Here is an 18928-nt window from a genome sequence, read left to right on the forward strand (position 1 = left end):
TCCACACTCTGATTTCCTTGCATGGCTTCAGCTAGGCCTCCCCCTGCGGCCAGCCCGGGGGTTGATGGTATTCTGTTTTTGGTCTCTGAAGCGTATCACCTGGGCCAGGAGGAGACAGACTGGTTTGATAAGCCCCGGGATGCCCGCTCCGACCGGTTCAGGCACCATGGGGGCCACGCAGTCTCCTCCTCCCAGAAGCGAGGCCCTGCCAGGCACAGCTACCATGACTATGACGAGCCCCCTGAGGAGGGCCTGTGGCCTCCTGATGAGGGCGGCCCAGGCCGCCACGCCTCAGTCAAGGAACACCGGCACCACAGTGAGCACGGGCGGCACTCAGGCCGCCACGCTGGTGAGGAGCCGGGACGGCGTGCTGCCAAGTCACACGGTCGGGACATGGGTCGTCATGAGGCCCGACCTCACCCTCAACCCAGCCCTGCCCCAGCCATGCCGAAGAAGGGGCAACCTGCATACCCCAGCTCTGCAGAGTATTCCCAGCCACCACGCACCCCATCAGCATACCATCATGTCCCTGACAGCAAGAAGGGCTCCCGGCAGGCCCACTCTGGGCCCTCTGCCCTGCAGCCAAAGCCAGAACCCCAGGCGCAGCCACAAACAGCTCCCAGTCGACAGACAACTCCAGGACCACAGCAGTCACAGCCACTACCATCCAGACAGCTGCCTTCGGGGGCGGTAGCACGCCAACCACAGGTGCAGCAGGCACCTCAGCCGCAGCAGCCACTGCAGCAGCAGCAGCAGCAGCAGCAACCTCCCCAGCAGGCACCATCACAGGCTCGACAGCAGCAGCAGCAGAGCCAGCCATCTGCCAGGGGCCCAGGCCCTGCTGCCAGCCAGCCAGCAGGGAAGCCTCAAACAGGCCCCACAACAGCTGCAGGCCCCCAGCCAGCAGGACTGGTGAGTGCATGGATCCTACCCAAGGTGGACTGAAGCTTAGACATCTGGCTTCTAAGCTGGGTGTGGGTGATGGTGATAGGCAGAACTCAGCTGTGGATTCTGTATTGCAGCCACGGGCAGACCAAGCAAATGGCTCTAAAGCAACAGCTAAGGCTCCGCCACAGGGAAGGGCTCCTCAGGTGCAGGCAACGCCAGGACCCGCACCTGCAGGTGAGCCTACTCTTTGGTTCTCTTGCTCATAGCTCAGAGTATGCAGACTCTTTCCCACACACACCTACCTGTGCCCCCAAGTCCTCCTTGAGGTGGACCTTCCTCCACACACCCACTCTGAGAAAATGCTCAGTGGGCTGCAGACCTCCCCAAAACTTGGAGGTTGCAATGAACCAGCATTATCACCAGCACTGGGGCCTTGGGGCTCAGGAAGCTCTGGGTGGAGAACCCCAAAGGGCAGGCACAGTGAGCACGAGGCCAGGGCAATAGCTCCTTAGCTCTTCTCCCCTCCTTCTCTCTTCCTCCCTAGACAGCCATGCTCAGAGTCTTTCATGCCTACTCTCAGTGTTTCTGGTTTCTTCTCCTCCCCCTCCCCCACAGGTGTGAAGTCAGGAACCAGGCCTGGAGGCACCGCCGCGACTCCTGCAGGCCAGCCAGGTGCAGATGGAGAGAGTGTGTTCTCCAAGATCCTCCCAGGTGGGGCAGCAGAGCAAGCTGGCAAGCTGACTGAAGGTACGTGCTGCGGTGCCTGCCTGCGGCCAAGTCCACAGGGCGGCCTCTCCAGGATCCCCATCCTGGTAGAGTTGGGTCTGGGAGGGATTCCTGGGCTACCACCCAGTGGTCCTGTGGCCACTCCCTGTCCCAGGGACTGCCCTTGCTTTCACTGCCCCATTGGCCCTGCCTGGGAGGGGGCTAGCCTGATTCTTTAATGCCTCTCTCCTCTTTCTGTATCACAGCTGTCTCTGCTTTTGGCAAAAAATTCTCCTCATTTTGGTGACCAGGCCCAGCAGGGTGAGTACGAGCTGCCTGTTCCTGGCCTTTCCTGGGAAAGGTTTGAGGTATTGGGGGGTGTGGGGTGAGGGGGAGTGGCACGGAAGGGCGCCGAGTTTGTAGGTCCCAGCAGATCTTCCAGGAGGTGCTAGGCTGGAGCAGGTGGCATGGCCTGAGTCACAGCATGACGTCTTTTCTACGACGTGGAAGGATGAGGAGAGGGGAAGTCAACGTGCTCGGAGTCCTGGTGTAGGGCTGGCATAGTGGAGCTCTCAGCAGAGAAGCAGGACCAGGGTCCCCATGTCCTTGTCACCCTCCTGTGTCCCTCCTCTCACAGCTGTGGGCTGGCATTTGGTTATAGGTGGGACCCATGGTGGCACTGCTCCCCACCAATCCTCCTCTATAAATGCTCCACAGGCTCTTGAAGGGATGAAGAGAGTTGGTAACATTGCTGTGGAAAAATCTCTGGAGTCAGAGATCTGGGCACAGCTCTGGACTCTGCGTATAACAGTGAGTTTGAGGGCCAGGGCGGGATGGACCAGAGGAAGGGGTGAAGGGCCGTGACTTGGTTAGCCACAGCCATGCAGTCCAAGTGTTCACTAGGATGGGTGTGGTGGGCTTCCTTTAGCTGGAGTGTACCCAGAAGTTCCCAGGGAGGCCAGGGTCTCTGAGCTAGCTGAGGTGGCAGTGCTCAAGTCAGCCATAACCCTTGGGGAAGGGTCCCACAGAGATCACTATGTCCCATAACTACTTGGGGTCTACACATTGAGCACTGAATCCAGTCCTGTGGGGACAGGGCAGCCTGCAGCTCTTGTAGGCAAGATAGAAGAGTAGAATGAGCAGAGAGGCAGGTGGGGAGGGGTCCCCAAATAGTCAGCCTCCATCCCAGCCTATCAGCCTGGGGAGAGGGAAGAAAGGGCCTAAAGACAGGAACCCTGGGCTGTGTGCACTGCAGTGCCATCCTGTGGCCTCAGCCCTGCCTCCAGCATGAGGCAAGGGAGTAAGCTGACTATTGAAACCGCTGTAGACACAGCCAGGGACCACCTCCCACTGTCCCACAGCCGTAGGACCCTTTTGTCCTTCCCATATTGGTAAGAAGACAAAAATTTGGGCACCTCTCATGGTAGGTGGACATATGTGTGATACCCAGCAAACAGGTCACTTCAAGGAAGTCCTGGGCTCTGCAGGAGCCCTTGCCCAGCCCTAGCCTAACCCAAAGGGCTCCTGTGTGGAGGAATGATGGGATGGGTGGCCTGGGAAGGCCCAAGTTTCTGTCCATGCACTTAGCAGATGCTGGTCAAGCCCAGCTGGGTGCCAGGCCCCATTTCTGGCCCTAGGATCCAAGCCAAGTTGCCCCTCCCCTACAAGCTGACAGTGAAAAGTAGAAATGGGGTTGAAAAAAACAAACAAAAAAAGAAAATGGAAAGGTCATTTCTGAAGGTGATAAGGGTTTTTGAAGCTAGTACAACAGGGCTGTGGGAACCTAGGCTACAAGCCACCCTAGAGGATATGGTCAGGGCCATAGAAGCATGGGATGATGCAGGGGAGGGAAGAGGCGGATGAGAGAAGTGGCAATGGGGAAGGGGTGGCCAGGGTTGGAGGAAGAGGTTCTGATGAGACAGGTAGGTCTCAGAGATGGGCAAAAAGCTGGCACAACAAGAGCTGTAGCAGAGGAAAAGGGAGCACAGTTGTAGCTGTATGGCCTGGTATGAGGTCTAGGGGTGGGTCATCCACTAGGCTGGGCTTCAACAGACCCAGTGAAGCGCCTGTAATGTGTTCCAAGAGTCACTGGGCTGGCCCTGCCATGTTCCTGTTCTCACCGCCTGCGGCTCCATTGCTTTTCCTCTCATGTAGATGCTTCCCCAGAACCTCCCTGGGAACCAGAAGTGGAGCTGAAGACAGAAAAGGAGGGACAGCCCAGGGCCCTGGTTCATGGCAGTGCCCACCTTGGATTAGGGACCAGGACCCCAGTGCAGAGGAAAAGGGAGCACAGTTGTAGCTTGGTTCTGAGGCCTACCACATGGTGTGCGGAAGCCGTTGACTATAACTGTGACTGAAAGAAGTCTCTCTCAAGTTCTAGTCTTGGGCTGATGATGGGGCTGAGGTCAACACTGCCGAGTGTCCATCTCCTAGTGTCCTTTCTAACAATTTCATAGATGCTGGGAGAGGCTCACCGTTGTAAACACAGTTCCATCTGCCTCATTCTTAAGCAAAACTCAAGAATTTCTGTTAGTAGAAAGATATGTGCCTTTCTGGCCAAGTCAATTTTTTAATTTATTGCTTTGTTTAAGAGACAGAGAGAATTCCCATTTGTTGGTTCACTCCCCCAAATGCATGCTAAGCTCAGGGCTGAGCTAGGCTCAAGCCAAGAACCAGGAACTTAACCCAGGTCTGCACTTGGGTGGCTAGCACCCAACTTCCCAAGGCAAGGCCTAGGTGTGCTGCTTCCCAAGGTGTGCAATAACAGAAGCAGGACTCACACAATGTGGGCCACAGGCATGCAAACCAAACTGCCATGCCACATGCCTGCCTCATGCCTTTGCATTTTGCATCAAAATGTGGTACTTGTCCCTACTAAGGACTACAGTGCCTGATCCTTCTCTCTTCCTGTCTTCTCTGTGTCCTCCAAGCTGCTCAAGTCCCCAATCCCCCAGGCCTCAGAGGTGTGGGACCCTGAAACCAAGACAGACAGTTGAGAGGAGTTGGAGGGGGTGAGAAGCAGCTATCCACAGTTCTTGACGAAACTCGTTTGTCTTCTTTCCTCCCTGCTTCCTTTTCTCTTCCAAGCATCTGCAACCTGGCGTGCCCTGGGTCCCAAGATTCACACCAGGTGGGATGCGGCAGACAGGCCACAGTGAGGATGGGAAGTTTTCTAACAGCAGCTGTCTGCGTGAAGCATCTGCTGGACCAGTGGGACCACTGGCTCTGGGGAACCCTTTGGTTGTCTTTCCAGAGACCCTGTTCTCCTCAGGGCACTGCCATGAGGCACCGCCATCGGCCACTGGGAGGGAGGCCCCCCTCTGCAAAAATCCCAACCCGTGGCCATCCTGCCCGAGTCCCACAGCCAACTTTTTGTGGCCTGGCCGGCCAGGCTTTCAATGCGTTATACGCCGAGTTTGGACACACACTGCCCTCCCTCCGAGATGCCAGAAGTTTTTCCACAGCCTTGGAGAGGGGCTTTTGCCTGAGGGCTGGGGGCCCTGGGCTCCGTTTCCTTCACATTCCAGCTGGCCCAGATCCCTCTGTGGCCCCAAGGCCCTGCCCCCTCACCCTGCCCTCTGGGTGACGCCGGAGCAGATCTCCATGTGGCCAGCGTAGGGTTGGGAGCACTTTACAAACACTAGGACCTAACACTGTCTCATCGCTGAAAACAAGAGGCCATAGCACCGAAAAGCAGCGTGGGCGCCGGCTGAGGCTTCTCCCAGCCCCTGGTGGCAGCGTGCTAGCTAGCACGCCAGCCATCACCTTAAAGCCATCCCCCAGCCATCGTGAGCACCCCAGTGGCACCGCCATTGTTTCGACCAGCTGGCTCCTCCTTGTCCATACACCTGGAGATTTCTTTTGATTTTGAGAACAGCCTTAATCATTCCAGTTTGATTTACGTGTATACCTCATAAACATTTTTTCTTTGGCTTTCCCCCCACCCTTTCTTCTCTTTGCTCACCCCCTTACCTCTTCCTTCACCACCACCACCTTGTGACTGATGGTTTGGTTTCCTCTCTGCTCTGCCCCTGCTTAGCACAGGGAGAATGTTGACTTAGAAGCAATAGGGGGCAGCAGGCCACCAAGAGCACAACCCCAGGGCGAGGTCTAGGGAGGCCCCTCAGCCCGCCTCTGTTTACTGTGCAATCCCAGTCCTTCTTAAGCCATCACCAGTGAGTGTGCTCAGAGCAGAGGGGCCAGGGCTGCACCAGCCCTGGGAAAGGCCCAGAACCCCCAAGGGGGGTTGTGTGTATGTCACATAGGCTTACCACAGGGTGTGCTGGGCGGCATTTCTCCCTAAGACCCTTCCCTTGGTGGGGGGTGATGGGGCTCCCTTCATCTTGGGCACAGCCACAAGTCTCATCTCTAATGTTCTATGCAATGAAATATAAACCCTCAAAGACAACTGTTAATATTTAATAAATTCCATGTTATGTATAAGGAGTTAATTGCAACCATGCAATTGAGAAACTGGATAGATAACATTCATATCACCCCCCACCCCGCCCCCACCTGCTCCCACTCTGTGTGTATGTATGTTTGTGTGTGTGTGTGTGTGTGTGTGTGTGCGCGCGCAACTCTCAGTCTGTGGCATGCTTGACCTGTGGCAGGACTCGCTGCTGCCAGGTGAGTCACCGCCTGTCCCGCAGTGGAGCATGCACAGCTCGCAGCCTCTTTGCACGATTTCATCCATTGGAAATGCTCGACCCTTTTGCTTGAAGTTCTTCTTTGCCTCTGAACCTCTCCTTCAGGAGCACTTGTAGCTGATTTCTACCCACACTAGTGAGGACCTGTCAGAATCCCTGCCTGAGCAAGCTAGGCAGGATGAGGCCCCCACATACCTTACAGGTCTCTCAACCCAGAGGACAGGTAGAAGGGAATTCCTGGAGCTGACCCAGTGAGAGGAACCTGCACAGGATGCATGCATGCAGACGTTCTGAAGGTTTGCTCCAGGGTTTTCAGCTATGTCACATTCCCCTCCTACCCGACCCCAAACCAGAGGCATCTGGCCACCCCTTTCTAGCAGGGTACTTGCATTCAGGGTTAGAGAGGCAGAGGCCAAAGACAGAACTTGGCTGTGCCCCTGGGAACCCCAGCTTCTGGCTGCACCTGCTCCTTGCCTGAGAGCACTGTGAGCCCAGGAGAAACAGGCAAGGGGAACCAGGAGGTCAAGGAGTGCACAGGCAGAGAAAATGACCTGTCTATAGCTGCATTGGCTTCAAGTAAACTTTTGTGGGAAGCCTCTCAAGAGCCAGACAAATCAAGGGTCCTGTGTGGTCCTCTCTGCATCCCTCCCCAGCAGTTGCTCCCTCCCCTTTGCATCCCCACCTCTGAAGCCACCAACCCTGAGTGTGGCTGGCAGGGGCTGCCTGAAGCCTCAAGACCCCAGCCTTTCTCCCTAGGGCACTGGTTGACATAACACATTGCTCACAATTTTCTGTGAAGTCTGCCTACCCCTGCAGAGAGAGATCCTGGCCCACCTCTGGTGCCTGCGGAGAGAACAGAAAGCTGCCAGCCTCCATGGAGAACGTAAGATGCCTGCCTCCTGAGCTCTGGGACACCTGCCTCATCCCCCAAGATGAGGCCTGGGCTGAGGGTGGTGAGGGGCCAGGTTCGTGAGGGGATGTGCCTATCTATTTATGCTAGATATTTGGAGACCAATGCAGCAATCCCTTCTGCTGGGGGTCAAGGATGGGCTAGTAGTAGGTTCCAGGCCAGAAGCTAACAGTCAGCCTCCAGCAGGCCTAGTCTCAGGCTGTGAAGTGTTGTATTTTCAGTGAACTTCCTTTCTGGCTGAGGTCTCCAAACTTGAAATTTCTGACATCTGCCATTCCTCATGCCCTACTGTATCTACAAGACCAGTCACTGCCTCTCTCTGTGAAGGTGGCTGACGCAGGTGTCTCAGACCTTGGGACCTCCCATGTGGTGCCTTGGGAAGTAGAGAACAGGCCTGTTTCCAAATGTGCAAGGGGTCTCTGGGAGGCAGTCTAGGCCTTCTCCACCCTTCCCCCACCCTGCCCATGTCATTGCCTGCTTTGACCCATCCTCTTAATGCTTGGGTGGATGGAGCATGAGGCCTCAGGGCCAACCATGAGAGGGCAGCAGCAGCAGCACCTGTGGCCTGTCTGCTAGAGCCTGGGGAGAAGGGAAGGGGGGGGTTCCAGGCAGGTCCTTTGTTCAGACAGTGCACTTCCATCCCATTGGCTCCTTCTCTGTCCCGCCGCCATGCTGTAAATACGTGTCCTTATGGACTGCAAAAGGGTCAGAGCAACAGGCCTTGTGAGCTGAAACTCCTCTGTGTGGCAGCAAACCTGCTGCTGTGCTCACTGGGGAGGCTCCGGAGCACCATGGCAACCATGAGATACTGTGTGTGAGTGGGTGTGCGTGTGTCGGCCTCACTCAGCCTCTGGGGTCACATCAGCCCCTTCTCTCCCAGGGCAGCACCCTGGATCGCAGCGGCCATCAGCCTCTCCCTCTAGCTCCCTTGTCTTGTTTCTGAGCTCCCCCCTCCTCCCTCCTCCCTCTCTCTTTCTCTCCTTTCTTTGAGGGAGGGAAGAGTGCTGTACAAAGTCAAACAAACAAGTTTACAGTTGTAAGTGCAATGACCCGAGTCCTCCACACAACCTTGTGAATTGTGCGCCGTCCTCCCGTGCTCCGTGAGAACTCGTGGTCCTTTTCCGTGTCCCTCCCCCTGTATTGTGACAAGGTAATTCTGTGGTATCAGAATAAAAGGACTTGATATAAACAACATGCAAGCTGTCTCTGGGTTGGTTTCTGAAGTCAAAAGGGAGACAAATCACCAACTGTGTGTCCTGGTTAGAGGGAGCTTGGGGAGGGAGAATGAAAACAGGACCCTGATGGAGCCCACACACAGCTATCTGCAGACCTTGCTCTGCCAACCATCCCCAGCCTCCACCCTTTTTTTTTTTTAAGATTTATTTTATTTATTTTTAAAAATATATTTATTTTTTATTACAAAGTCAGACATACAGAGAGGTGGAAAGACAGAGAGGAAGTTCTTTCCTCCAATGATTCACTTCCTAAGTGACTGCAATTGCCGGTGCTGCGCCAATCCGAAGCCAGGATCCAGGAGCTTCCTCCAGGTCTCCCACACAGGTGCAGGGTCCCAAGGCTTTGGGCCATCCCCGACTGTCTTCCCAGCCACAAGCAGGGAGCTGGATGGGAAGTGGAGAAGCTGGGATCAGAACTAGCACCCATATGGGATCCCCGCGTGCTCAAGGGGAGGACCTTAGCAGGTAGGCCACTGCACCTGGCCCAAGATTTATTTTATTTTTATTGGAAAATCAGATATACAGAAAAGAGGAGAGACAGAGTGGAAGATCTTCCATCTGCTGATTATTACCCCAAGGGGCCACAATGGCCAGAGCTGAGCCTATCTGAAGCCAGGAGCCTCAGGCTTCTTCTGGGTCTCCCATGTGGGTGCAGAGTCCCAAGGATTTGGGCTGTCCTCTATTGCTTTCCCAGGCCAGAGCAGGGAGTTGCGACACAGATCAGCACCCATATGGGATCCCAGTGGATGAAAAGTGAGGATTTAGCCGCTAGGTTTCAGTGCCAGGTCCCAAAGTCCACACCTTGAGATAGGTTCTTCTCTTTCTGTCTTTTTCATTTTACAAACAGAAGCCAGAAGGTACAGTCCACCATTTGCTAGTCTCCTGTTTATTTCTGCATGCCCATTGCCCAGTGCCTGGCCTCTGGAGAGATTCATCCAGAGTTTGCAGCCGGTCCAACTGCACACACCCCAACAGGCAGGCAGGTGCTGGATTCTGTTTGCCTCAGTGAAATCTCCCAGCTTTTCCACTCAGATCGATGGCTGGGGTCATTCCTGGATTCCAGGTTCTGGCCTTGACAATCCTGAGTGCTCATAAATGCCAGTGCCCTTTGAAAGCAGGGGCTGTCCTTACATAACTAGTGATGTTTAAGTGACCATGTTGCCCTTAGGGAAGGAGAGGCTGCAGGCAAGGCAGAGACCCAGGGTTCTAAAGTGCGGCCAACCAGGCAGGCCCAAGGAACTAGAGAGAAGGGGGAACCTCTGCTGGCTTGATTTCCCTATACTTGTCTTCCAATACTTGTTTGCTTTTAAGATTTTAATAAAGTATTTGGGGCCTGGTGCGATGGCACAGTGGTTAAGGTCCTCACCTTGCACGCCCGGGATCCCATATGGGCGCTGGTTCTAATCCCGGCAGCCCCGCTTCCCATCCAGTTCCCTGCCTGTGGCCCGAGAAAGCAGTCGAGGACACCCCAAAGCTTTGGGACCCTGCACCCATGTGGGAGACCCGGAAGAGGCTCCTGGCTTCGGACCAGCATAGTATCGGCCGTTGCGCTCACTTGGGGAGTGAATCATCGGACGGAAGATCTTCCTCTCTGTCTCTCCTCTCTGTATATCCGCCTTTCCAATAAAAAATAATAATAAAAATAAATCTTTAAAAAGAAAGAAAGAAAGTATTTGAAAGGCAGAGTTGTAGAGGGAGAGACCGAGAGAGTGTTCCATTGGCAAGTTCCCTCCCTGCCTCCCCAGTGCTTTGTCTCCCCTGTGAGTGCAGGGGCCCAAGCACTTGGCTCATTTTCCACTGCTTTCCCAGGTGCACTAGCAGCAGAGCAGCCCTTCTAACCCCGTGCCCAAATGAAATGGTGGTGATGCAGGCGGAGGCTTAACCTGATAAACTGCAATGTCACTCCTTCCCTATGTCCACAATTTTCTTTCCAGAAGGAAGCCCTCTTGGTGTACGAGAGGCTGACCCCACCGGGCCCTCTGTACCCAAGAGCTTGAGGGTGACACCCACCCATCCCCAGCAAGGCACCAATGAGCTGAAGAGTAGGTGCAGGGCTGCGAGGACCGATAAGTCTTGGCTCAGGCCTGGTGACCGATAAGCCTAGACGACACCTCAGGCCTGTGTTCTGCATGCACCCCAGAACAGTGTGGTGCAGTGCGTGAGTCCCTGACCCTGCCTCCTGCCCCGCAGGCTGCCGGCTCCGCCTTCTCAGACCCCACCTTCCCAAGCCCATTCCTGTCTGCTCTCGCTTCTTCGGCCTAAGAGCCTCCCTGTGTTCTCCCTGGCACCCTGCGCCCCTTTCCGCGGCGGGCAGCCCTTTCCGTCCGCGGCCCGCGACTGGGACGCACACACCACGCCTCCCACCTGTTCCTCCTGGCCCTGCCCCGAGAGGCCTGCTCCTTTCCCTCGAGGTCCCGCCCCGTACAGGCCAGCGGCGCTCGCCCATTCGCCGAGGGCCACGCCCCTCTCCATTGCCGCCGGGGCTCTAAGCGGAAACTGGCGGACCGCCCAGGCCCCGCCTCCGGCGAAGCCTCACTTCCGGGCACTCAGCACGCGCGGCTGCGCCCTGGCCGCCGAGACGATGGAGCGTCAGGTGAGGGCTCGGTCCGCGGTCCCCGTGGTCCTTGCAGCCCGGGCCGGGCCTGAACCTGATGTGTCCCCTGCGCAGGTGCTGCTGAGCGAGCCCGAGGAGGCGGCGGCGCTGTATCGGGTCCTTAGTCGCCAGCCCGCGCTGAGCGCCGCCTGCCTGGGCCCGGATGTCACCACGCAGTACGGGGGCCGCTATCGGACAGTGCACACTGGTGGGTGTACGGTGAGGAACTGGGGACAGCGCGGGAACCGAGCACTCAGGAGGAGGGGACGGGAGAGTGTGTGGAGCTTGTCATCTGACAGTGCGTGCAGATGATGTGGAGGGAGCCAGGGCTCCGTGCACAGGGGTGTAAGTCTTCCTGTCTTCGTGTAGGGGCGTTAGCAGGCACTGCCTACAGGCAGTGCCCAAAAGTGCTGGAGGAGAGGGTGTGGGAGCAGAACTTTGACCTGTGTGCTGAGAGTGGTATGGGCCTTGCCCAAGGCATGCCAGGCTGCCTGTGAAGCTGGATGCTGGACTGGGTTATGGCCAGCTGTCATCCAGCCTGCACGCCTGCAGCCTGGGCCTTCCTGGGTCAGGGACAGAGGCTGGGATGGGCCGAAGACAAGTTGGACAACCTCACGCTTCTCCCTCGCAGAATGGACCCAAAGGGACTTGGAACGCATGGAAAACATCCGCTTCTGCCGCCAGTACCTAGTGTTCCACGACGGGGATACAGTGGTGTTTGCAGGGCCTGCAGGCAGCAGTGTGGAGACCCGCGGGGAGTAAGTGTGGAAGGGAGGAAGCTCACGGACGGGGCCACAGCCGTCTGTAATTCAGGCCTGTAAGATAGCCCAGCAGGTGCTAGAAGTGTACAGACTCAGAGAGAGGGAAAGGGGAGCCAGGGTCGAGGCCCTTGGGAGCCCACTGGTCTCAGTGACATGGCCTGATAAGGAAAAGGCCAGGCCAGTACCCATGGGAACTGGGGAACCTGGAAGTGCTGTAGGGGCTGGTATGGGCCAAGACCTCTAGAATCTTCTCTTAGAGGTGTGACAGGTGAGGGGGCAGGGCAGGGTAGGGCAGGGCTGTGGGCGAGTGGGAGGAGTTATCCCTGACAGACTGCTCTGTGCCTTCCTCAAGGCTGCTGAGCCGGGAGTCACCTTCAGGCACCATGAAAGCTGTTCTGCGCAAGGCTGGAGGCCCAGGCCCCGGGGAAGAGAAACAGTTCCTAGAGGTGAGTCTGCCACAGGACCCCCTTCTGGCAGGCCAGTGGGAGACAAGATGCTGGGGACAGGCAGCAGTCTGACACCCGCTCATCCTCAGATCTGGGAGAAGAACCGGAAACTCAAGAGCTTTAACCTGTCAGCCCTGGATAAACATGGACCTGTTTATGAGGATGGTAAGGTGCCTGGCCAGTGCCTGGGACAGGTGGCCAGGAAGGGCAGCTGCCACTGCCCTGGACCCTTCCTGATCAGCCCTCCCTGCACCCAGACTGCTTTGGCTGCCTGTGTTGGTCACATTCGGAGACCCACCTGTTGTATGTGGCTGAGAAGAAGCGACCCAAGACCGAGTCCTTCTTTCAGACCAAAGCTTTGGACATCAGTGCCGGTGACGATGAAACGGCCAGGCCGAAGAAGCCTGAGCAGGCCGTCAAGGTGCTTGTGGCCATGGCCTATCCATGTGCTTCCCTTGTCACACTGTACCTGCCAGAACTGGGGGCGGGTGGTGGGAAACACCTCCTTCTAGGTGGCCAGGCAGGGTCCCATGGAGGGGCTGGGCACTGAGTATCTTGTGTCTTCAGGGGGACCAGTTTGTTTTCTATGAAGACTGGGGAGAAAACATGGTGTCCAAGAGCACCCCCGTGCTCTGCGTCCTGGATGTGGACAGCGGCAACATCTCTGTGCTTGAAGGAGTCCCTGAGAATGTGTCCCCCGGACAGGTCAGCAGCGTCCTGGCCTGGAGTCCTCCCAGCACTGAGGGGCCCTGCTTGAGCCACTGCCCTGACACATCCCTGCCCACTGTGGTCTCATCTGCAGGCATTCTGGGCTCCTGGAGACACAGGTGTGGTGTTTGTGGGCTGGTGGCATGAGCCCTTCCGGCTTGGCATCCGCTTCTGCACCAACCGCAGGTGAGTGAGGTGGTGGGACAGGGCCAGTGCCCCTGTGGCCCAGCTAGCCTCAAAGCTCAGTGTTTCTCTTGCGGTTCTAGGTCAGCCCTGTACTACGTGGACCTCAGTGGGGGAAAGTGTGGTAAGGGGCCCGGCACCCACCTTTTTGCCTGACACATGTGGGCCCCACCAGGCTGCAAGGGACTTACGTGCACACCTTGTCTGATACAGAGCTCCTCTCAGACGACTCCCTGGCAGTCTGTTCTCCACGACTGAGTCCAGACCAGTGTCGCATTGTATACCTGCGGTACCTGTCCCTGGTCCCCCATCATCAGTGCAGCCAGCTGTGCCTGGTAAGCCAGAGGATGGGAAAGGCCAGTGTCATCTCTTCCCAGTGCCCAGGAGGACTGAGTGGCGGCACAGAGTGCATTGTCCATGAGAGCTGCCATCTTGTACACAGGGTCTTCCGTGTACAACGGCTCCTCCTCTAGGCTCTTCTTTGCATGCAGCTGGCCCTGCAGGAGCCTGGGATGGAGTGAGAGGGTACTCAGTGCCAGGGCTTATCCAGGAAGAGCTTTTGGCAGTGCCAGACAAAGTCAGTGGGACATGCCTACCCCTTCCTGGCTTCTGCTGAGACAGCCAAGGGCTTTTAGGCTGGGACCCAGCCAGAGCTCTGTGTCTAGGACACTGCCATGCCTCTGGGAGCCCCCATTGTCTGTTGTGTTCTTCCACAGTATGACTGGTACACCAAGGTCACTTCAGTGGTGGTGGATGTTGTACCTCGGCACCTCGGAGGTAAGGGGCGCTTGGCAGGATTGGAGGGTAGTCGAGCCTATGGCTCTGTTTTCCTGCCCTGGACTCCCCCTGAGGGCAATGTCTCCTTTGAGTGGGTCTCAAGGAGCTCATGAGGTTGCAGTGTCATGCTTGAGCAGCCCTGGGTCCTAAGGTTGCCATACTGTCCTATCCCCTGCCTCTAAGCTTGACCAAGCGCTCGAGCCAGGGCTCTGGGTAAGTGGCCCTTGGTGAGAGGTTCTTGTTTGCTCTGGCCAGTTAACTCCCAGGAGTGCCACCGGAAGCCAGCTGTCTTTTCCCAGCCATTGCCGTGGTAGAGACCAAGGCCTAGAGATCAAGACCCAGTCCCAGCTTGACCTCTATCTGGCTGTGTGTCCCTGGACAGTGTCCAGGTCCCCTGCCACAACACACACACACACACACACACACAGAGTTGTCCTGCCTCCTTGCAGGGCAGTAATGAGGATTAAATGAGTGATGAAACTAAAGGGCACAAGTTACTGATCACCCATGTCAGGTGCTGTCCCGAGCATGATGGGGCCAGCAGGCAGGCAGGTGTTACCTTGGTGAAGTGTCTGCCAGGGGCCCAGCTGGAACCACTCTTGGGGAGCCGGTGCTTTAGCCTGAGCACCCACAGTTTCTCCCCAAAATCTCTCAAGCTCAGCCTTGGTCAGCTCCTTGGAGGCCTCTCAGGCCACACCTCACATGCACTGTGGGTGACACACACACAAACACTCACCCATCAGGAGTACACATGCATGTGCACTTCTCAGGCCACACCACCTTGCCTTTGATGCCCCATGGGTGGGACACACACACACTGTCAAGTTCCAGGGGTGCTCTCTTGACCCCTGTGCCTCCACTGGTGAATGAGCCCTGGACCCCTGTCTTTGCAGAGAACTTCTCAGGAATCTACTGCAGCCTTCTGCCTTTGGGATGCTGGTCAGCCGACAGCCAGAGGGTGGTCTTTGACTCGGCTCAGCGCAGCCGGCAGGTGACACGGATAGCCCAGGCCCCAGATGTCAGTGGTCCTTTCACCACCTGCTTCTGCCCTGCACACACTTCTGGGACTGGATGTTCCAGGATGGTGTCTTGTGGGGAGAGGACTGTGCCATCCTGCAGGCTTGGGGCAGGGACACAGGCCAGGCTCCTTTGGAGTGTGGTGTCAGTTGTTCTCATGTTAACTGAAAGGGAGTCCAGAGGCATTCATCATCTCACCCAGGGTCACCCAGCAAGTTGTGAGGGGGCTGGCATTGGAACCCCAGCCCTCAGGCTATGCCCTGCTACACTTAACAGCCATTGCCACATTTGCTCATAGCCCTGGCCTAGCCCAGGGATCCCTGAGGAGTTGGAGGGGAGGTGGGGAAGGGGGACCTCTAGGACTTCTGAATGGGGCCTTCCCCCTCCACTCCAGGATCTGTTTGCTGTGGACACGCAGACGGGCAGTGTGACCTCCCTGACAGCTGGTAAGCAGGCCCCCAGGGGGAGCCAGTTAATGTCATGGCCTCCCTGGTTGACCCTCTACCTTCCCTGACCTGCCCACAGTACTCCCCACAGTACTCAGCTTTGCTTATAGGTCCTGGCCCGCCTCACCCCTGCTCCTAAAACCCATAAAAACTGTCTCACCAGGATCAACCAGTCCCTCCTTAGCCTTCCCCAGCCCATGGGGACCTCTCTCAGGCAGACAGGCAGGTGAGCTGGGGAGAAGTACCGTTCTCACACTCAGCCTGATGATTCCATCTGTGAAAAGATATTTCTACCTGCCCTCCTCCATCCATTCCTCCACAGAGCTACTGAAGGATCACTCTAACCTGTCTGGACGCCTCTGCCCAGAATCAGCATAATCCCCCCACCCCCACCCATCTCCCTGAGCCCAGCTGTACCCTATAGTCAGGCAGGTGGGCAGCTGTGCCCTGCTGGTCCTGAAGTCTGGTAGCTACTGGGCAGAGCCAGTGTCTGGGAGCAGGAAGCTCACCCAGGGCCATGTGTCTGAGTGGGCAGGGACACCTTTCCCTAAAGCCTCTAGCCTGGGACTGTGCCCCTACCTGGTATTGAGTAGCTTCTGTCTTCTCCAGGGGGTTCAGGTGGGAGCTGGAAGTTGCTTGCAATCGACCAGGACCTTATGGTGGTACAATTCTCCACCCCCAGCCTGCCCCCAAGTCTGGTGAGTACAGGAATGCCCCAGGCCACAAAGCTGGTTCCAGAGGTCAACCTACAGACCGCACAGGGAAGGTTCAACATGTGGGCCCATCCAACGGAATCCACTAGGGTTTGACCCTCATGGGAAAGAACCTCTGGACATGGTAGTACTGTGCGTAAAATAGGGTGCCTGGGAGAATGGCCAGCGCACTGGTATTGCAGAGCCTAGGGACACAGCAGTGCCTGGATGCCCTTGAGGGGTAAGGGTGTGGGGTGTTTACCAGCTCAAACAGGAATGCATGCCATGTCCTCGGGAGGTGAGCAGAAGCTCAGCCTAGTGAAAGCTGCCCACCTCCCCCTCAGGGTAGAGGCAGTAGAGTGAAGAGGCAGCTGGACCACCATGATACATTCCTTCCCCCTGCCCTCATCCCTTGCCCGGCAGAAAGTTGGGTTCCTGCCTCCTGCTGGGAAGGAGCAGTCAGTGTCATGGGTGTCCCTGGAGGAGGCTGAGCCCATTCCCGACATTCACTGGGGCATCCGGGTACTACAGCCACCCCCGGAGCAAGAGAATGTGCAGTACGGTGAGCTGGGCCCTGGGCAGAGGGACATGGCCTCGGTGTGTCCCGGGGTTTCCTGAAGTGTGCTCGAAGCAGCTCACTGTCCCTTTGTGGGTGGGAATGGGGAGTGGCTTAGGGTGGGGAAACCAGGACCCACAGAAAATCGCCTCATGCACAATGCTGTTGTGGAACGTGGGGCTCTCTACCAGGAGAGAAATGTAAGCATTTGGGGTTACTGTATTGCTGTTCGGGCCACACTGGTCAAGACTCAGTTCCAGGGGTCAGCCTCAGACCTGCTGCTATAGATGGGGACACCCCCAGCCCTGGCCCTGCTGACTGCTGCCCCTTCCCTGCAGCTGGCCTTGACTTTGAAGCCATCCTGATGCAGCCCAGCAACCCTCCAGATAAGACCCAGGTGCCCATGGTGGTCATGCCCCACGGTAGGCATCTTGCCAAAGAACCCTGCCCTGGTGCTCTTCCATGGGCCTCTTCACCCTCCACTCCCTGTCTGCAGGGGGGCCACACTCATCCTTTGTCACTGCCTGGATGCTGTTCCCAGCGATGCTCTGCAAGATGGGCTTTGCAGTGCTACTCGGTGAGTAGGCAGGGGCGTGCGGCTGGGTTTGGGCTGGGGTGGAGTAATGGGGAGGCTCTGCTCTCTGGGCCTTTCTGTACCCTGAACCAAGTGGCCAGTGCCAGGCACTTCCAGGCACACCCTGGTTCCCTGGTGTGGTAATAGCATGCATGGTAACTAGGGACTTCCACCTAGGCCCATCCTGGCTCCCTGGTGTGGTAATAGTGTGAACTAACTAAAGACTTCAGGGAAGGGTGCTGTGGTCACTGGGTTGGCACCCTGCCCCGGAATCCCCATGCCTGGATGAGTGAACGCGTGTCCCCGGGGGCTGGGGACATTGCCTAATTACCTGTCTGGTCTTTCCCTGGCCTCCAGTGAACTATCGTGGCTCAACAGGCTTTGGCCAGGACAGTATCCTCTCTCTCCCAGGCCATGTGGGTCAGCAGGATGTGAAAGACGTTCAGGTAGCAAGACTGGGCTGCAGGGCAGGCTGGAGGGTAGGTTGGTGAGGATGTGGCTGCGTCCCACTGGACAGACAGCCGGCTGCAGTGAGCCATGCCCCTTTCCATAGTTTGCAGTGGAGCAGGTTCTCCAGGAGGAGCGCTTTGACCCAGGCCGCGTGGCCCTCATGGGTGGTTCCCATGGCGGCTTCCTCTCCTGCCACCTGATTGGCCAATACCCAGAGACCTACGGTGCTTGTGTGGCCAGGAACCCCGTGATCAACATCGCCTCCATGATGGGCTCCACTGACATCCCTGACTGGTGGGTGTACCCCACAGGCCCCTAGCCTTTTCCCTCCAGCTCTGTCCTTCCACCAAGCCCCTGGGGACCCCAGCACCCTTGGGGCTGCATCAGCACCAAGCCTCTTGCAGGTGTGTGGTGGAGGCCGGTTTCCCATACAGCAGCGACTGCCTGCCAGACCTCAGCGTGTGGGCTGACATGCTGGACAAGTCGCCCATCAAGTACATACCTCAGGTATGTGGCCTTCCGCTGTGTTATGTGCCTGTCCAAACCCTGGGGCCCAGCTCACTTGTTCTCTCCACATCATGTATCCAGGTGAAGACGCCACTGTTGCTGATGCTGGGGCAGGAGGACCGGCGTGTACCCTTCAAGCAGGGCATGGAATACTACCGTGCCCTCAAGGCCCGGAATGTGCCTGTGCGGTGAGTGCAGCCTGACAGCCCTGGCAGCCAGTGGGCAGGTGAGCACGAGAGAACCCCCGCCTTAAAACATTGCCACTTGGCCCCTTACAGGCTTCTGCTATACCCCAAAAGCAGCCATGCCCTCTCGGAGGTGGAGGTGGAGTCAGACAGCTTCATGAACACTGTGCTCTGGCTGCGCACGCACCTGGGCAGCTGAGGCCCTGCCGGGCAGCGTCAACCAATCAGCCCATACCACTTGTTCCTGGGGAGCCCCAGGCTCTGGACTCCATGGACAGATGGGCCAGGAATGTGGGTTGTACGGTCACAATAAATGAGGATTCAGAGCCTGGTTCCTGCTGGTGCTTCATGCCATGCCCTCCCCTGGCTTGCCCTGGGGTTCCCTGACACCAGGTCCTGGGTGTGGCAGCCACCATTGCTCTGTCAGCATCCAGTGTGACAGGATGGCCAGTGAGAGGCTTGACTGACAGACTCAGACCTGGCTCGCTGTCTGCCACAGCCTCACACATTAGAAACTGCCCTGAACCACCCCATGCTCCTGAGAGAGTGACCACAGGCCTGGGAGGCCTTGCCTTTCCACAGCACTCACAGGCTGAGCTAGTCCCAGCTTCAGGTCCTGGCAAGGAGTTGCCAATTCATTCCCTAG

At 57.1% G+C, this 18928-nt stretch overlaps 2 protein-coding genes across 3 annotated transcripts in view; both read left to right on the forward strand.

Moving 5' to 3' along the window:
- Positions 1-1900, forward strand: part of BSN (bassoon presynaptic cytomatrix protein) — an 81462-nt gene extending 79562 nt beyond the window's left edge. The window contains exons 7-10 of the mRNA XM_040995011.1: positions 92-912; positions 1023-1122; positions 1504-1635; positions 1860-1900. Coding sequence (XP_040850945.1) covers positions 92-912; positions 1023-1122; positions 1504-1635; positions 1860-1900 — 1094 coding nt within the window. The remainder of the gene's footprint in view (positions 1-91; positions 913-1022; positions 1123-1503; positions 1636-1859) is intronic.
- Positions 1901-10922: 9022 nt separating this feature from the next.
- APEH (acylaminoacyl-peptide hydrolase) lies at positions 10923-18608 on the forward strand. 2 transcript variants are annotated; one of them, XM_040994484.1, is made up of 22 exons: positions 10923-10980; positions 11056-11188; positions 11612-11738; positions 12094-12187; positions 12277-12352; positions 12445-12608; positions 12755-12892; positions 12990-13081; positions 13162-13202; positions 13292-13413; positions 13795-13855; positions 14749-14846; positions 15267-15318; positions 15928-16016; positions 16434-16572; positions 16905-16988; positions 17063-17143; positions 17498-17586; positions 17694-17884; positions 17995-18097; positions 18179-18285; positions 18376-18608. In XM_040994484.1, the coding sequence occupies exons 1-22, from the start codon at positions 10969-10971 to the stop codon at positions 18479-18481; spliced, it is 2199 nt and encodes a 732-aa protein (XP_040850418.1). In that variant the 5' UTR covers positions 10923-10968; the 3' UTR covers positions 18482-18608. The 2 variants fall into 2 exon arrangements, with proteins under 2 accessions (XP_040850418.1, XP_040850419.1); XM_040994485.1 differs by having other exon boundaries at positions 17108-17143.
- Positions 18609-18928: the final 320 nt, after the last annotated feature.

The sequence above is a fragment of the Ochotona curzoniae genome, unplaced genomic scaffold (genome assembly GCF_017591425.1).
Source record: "Ochotona curzoniae isolate NIBS_2020 unplaced genomic scaffold, NIBS_Ocur_1.0 contig_908, whole genome shotgun sequence".
In the NCBI taxonomy this organism is placed as follows: domain Eukaryota; kingdom Metazoa; phylum Chordata; class Mammalia; order Lagomorpha; family Ochotonidae; genus Ochotona; species Ochotona curzoniae.

Bases quoted from the DNA above. Each gene is read 5' to 3' on its own strand.
- APEH (XM_040994484.1), top strand. The intron at 15,319-15,927 runs GTAAGCAGGCCC...TGTCTTCTCCAG, and splicing joins TGTGACCTCCCTGACAGCTG to GGGGTTCAGGTGGGAGCTGG. The intron at 16,989-17,062 runs GTAGGCATCTTG...CCCTGTCTGCAG, and splicing joins CATGGTGGTCATGCCCCACG to GGGGGCCACACTCATCCTTT.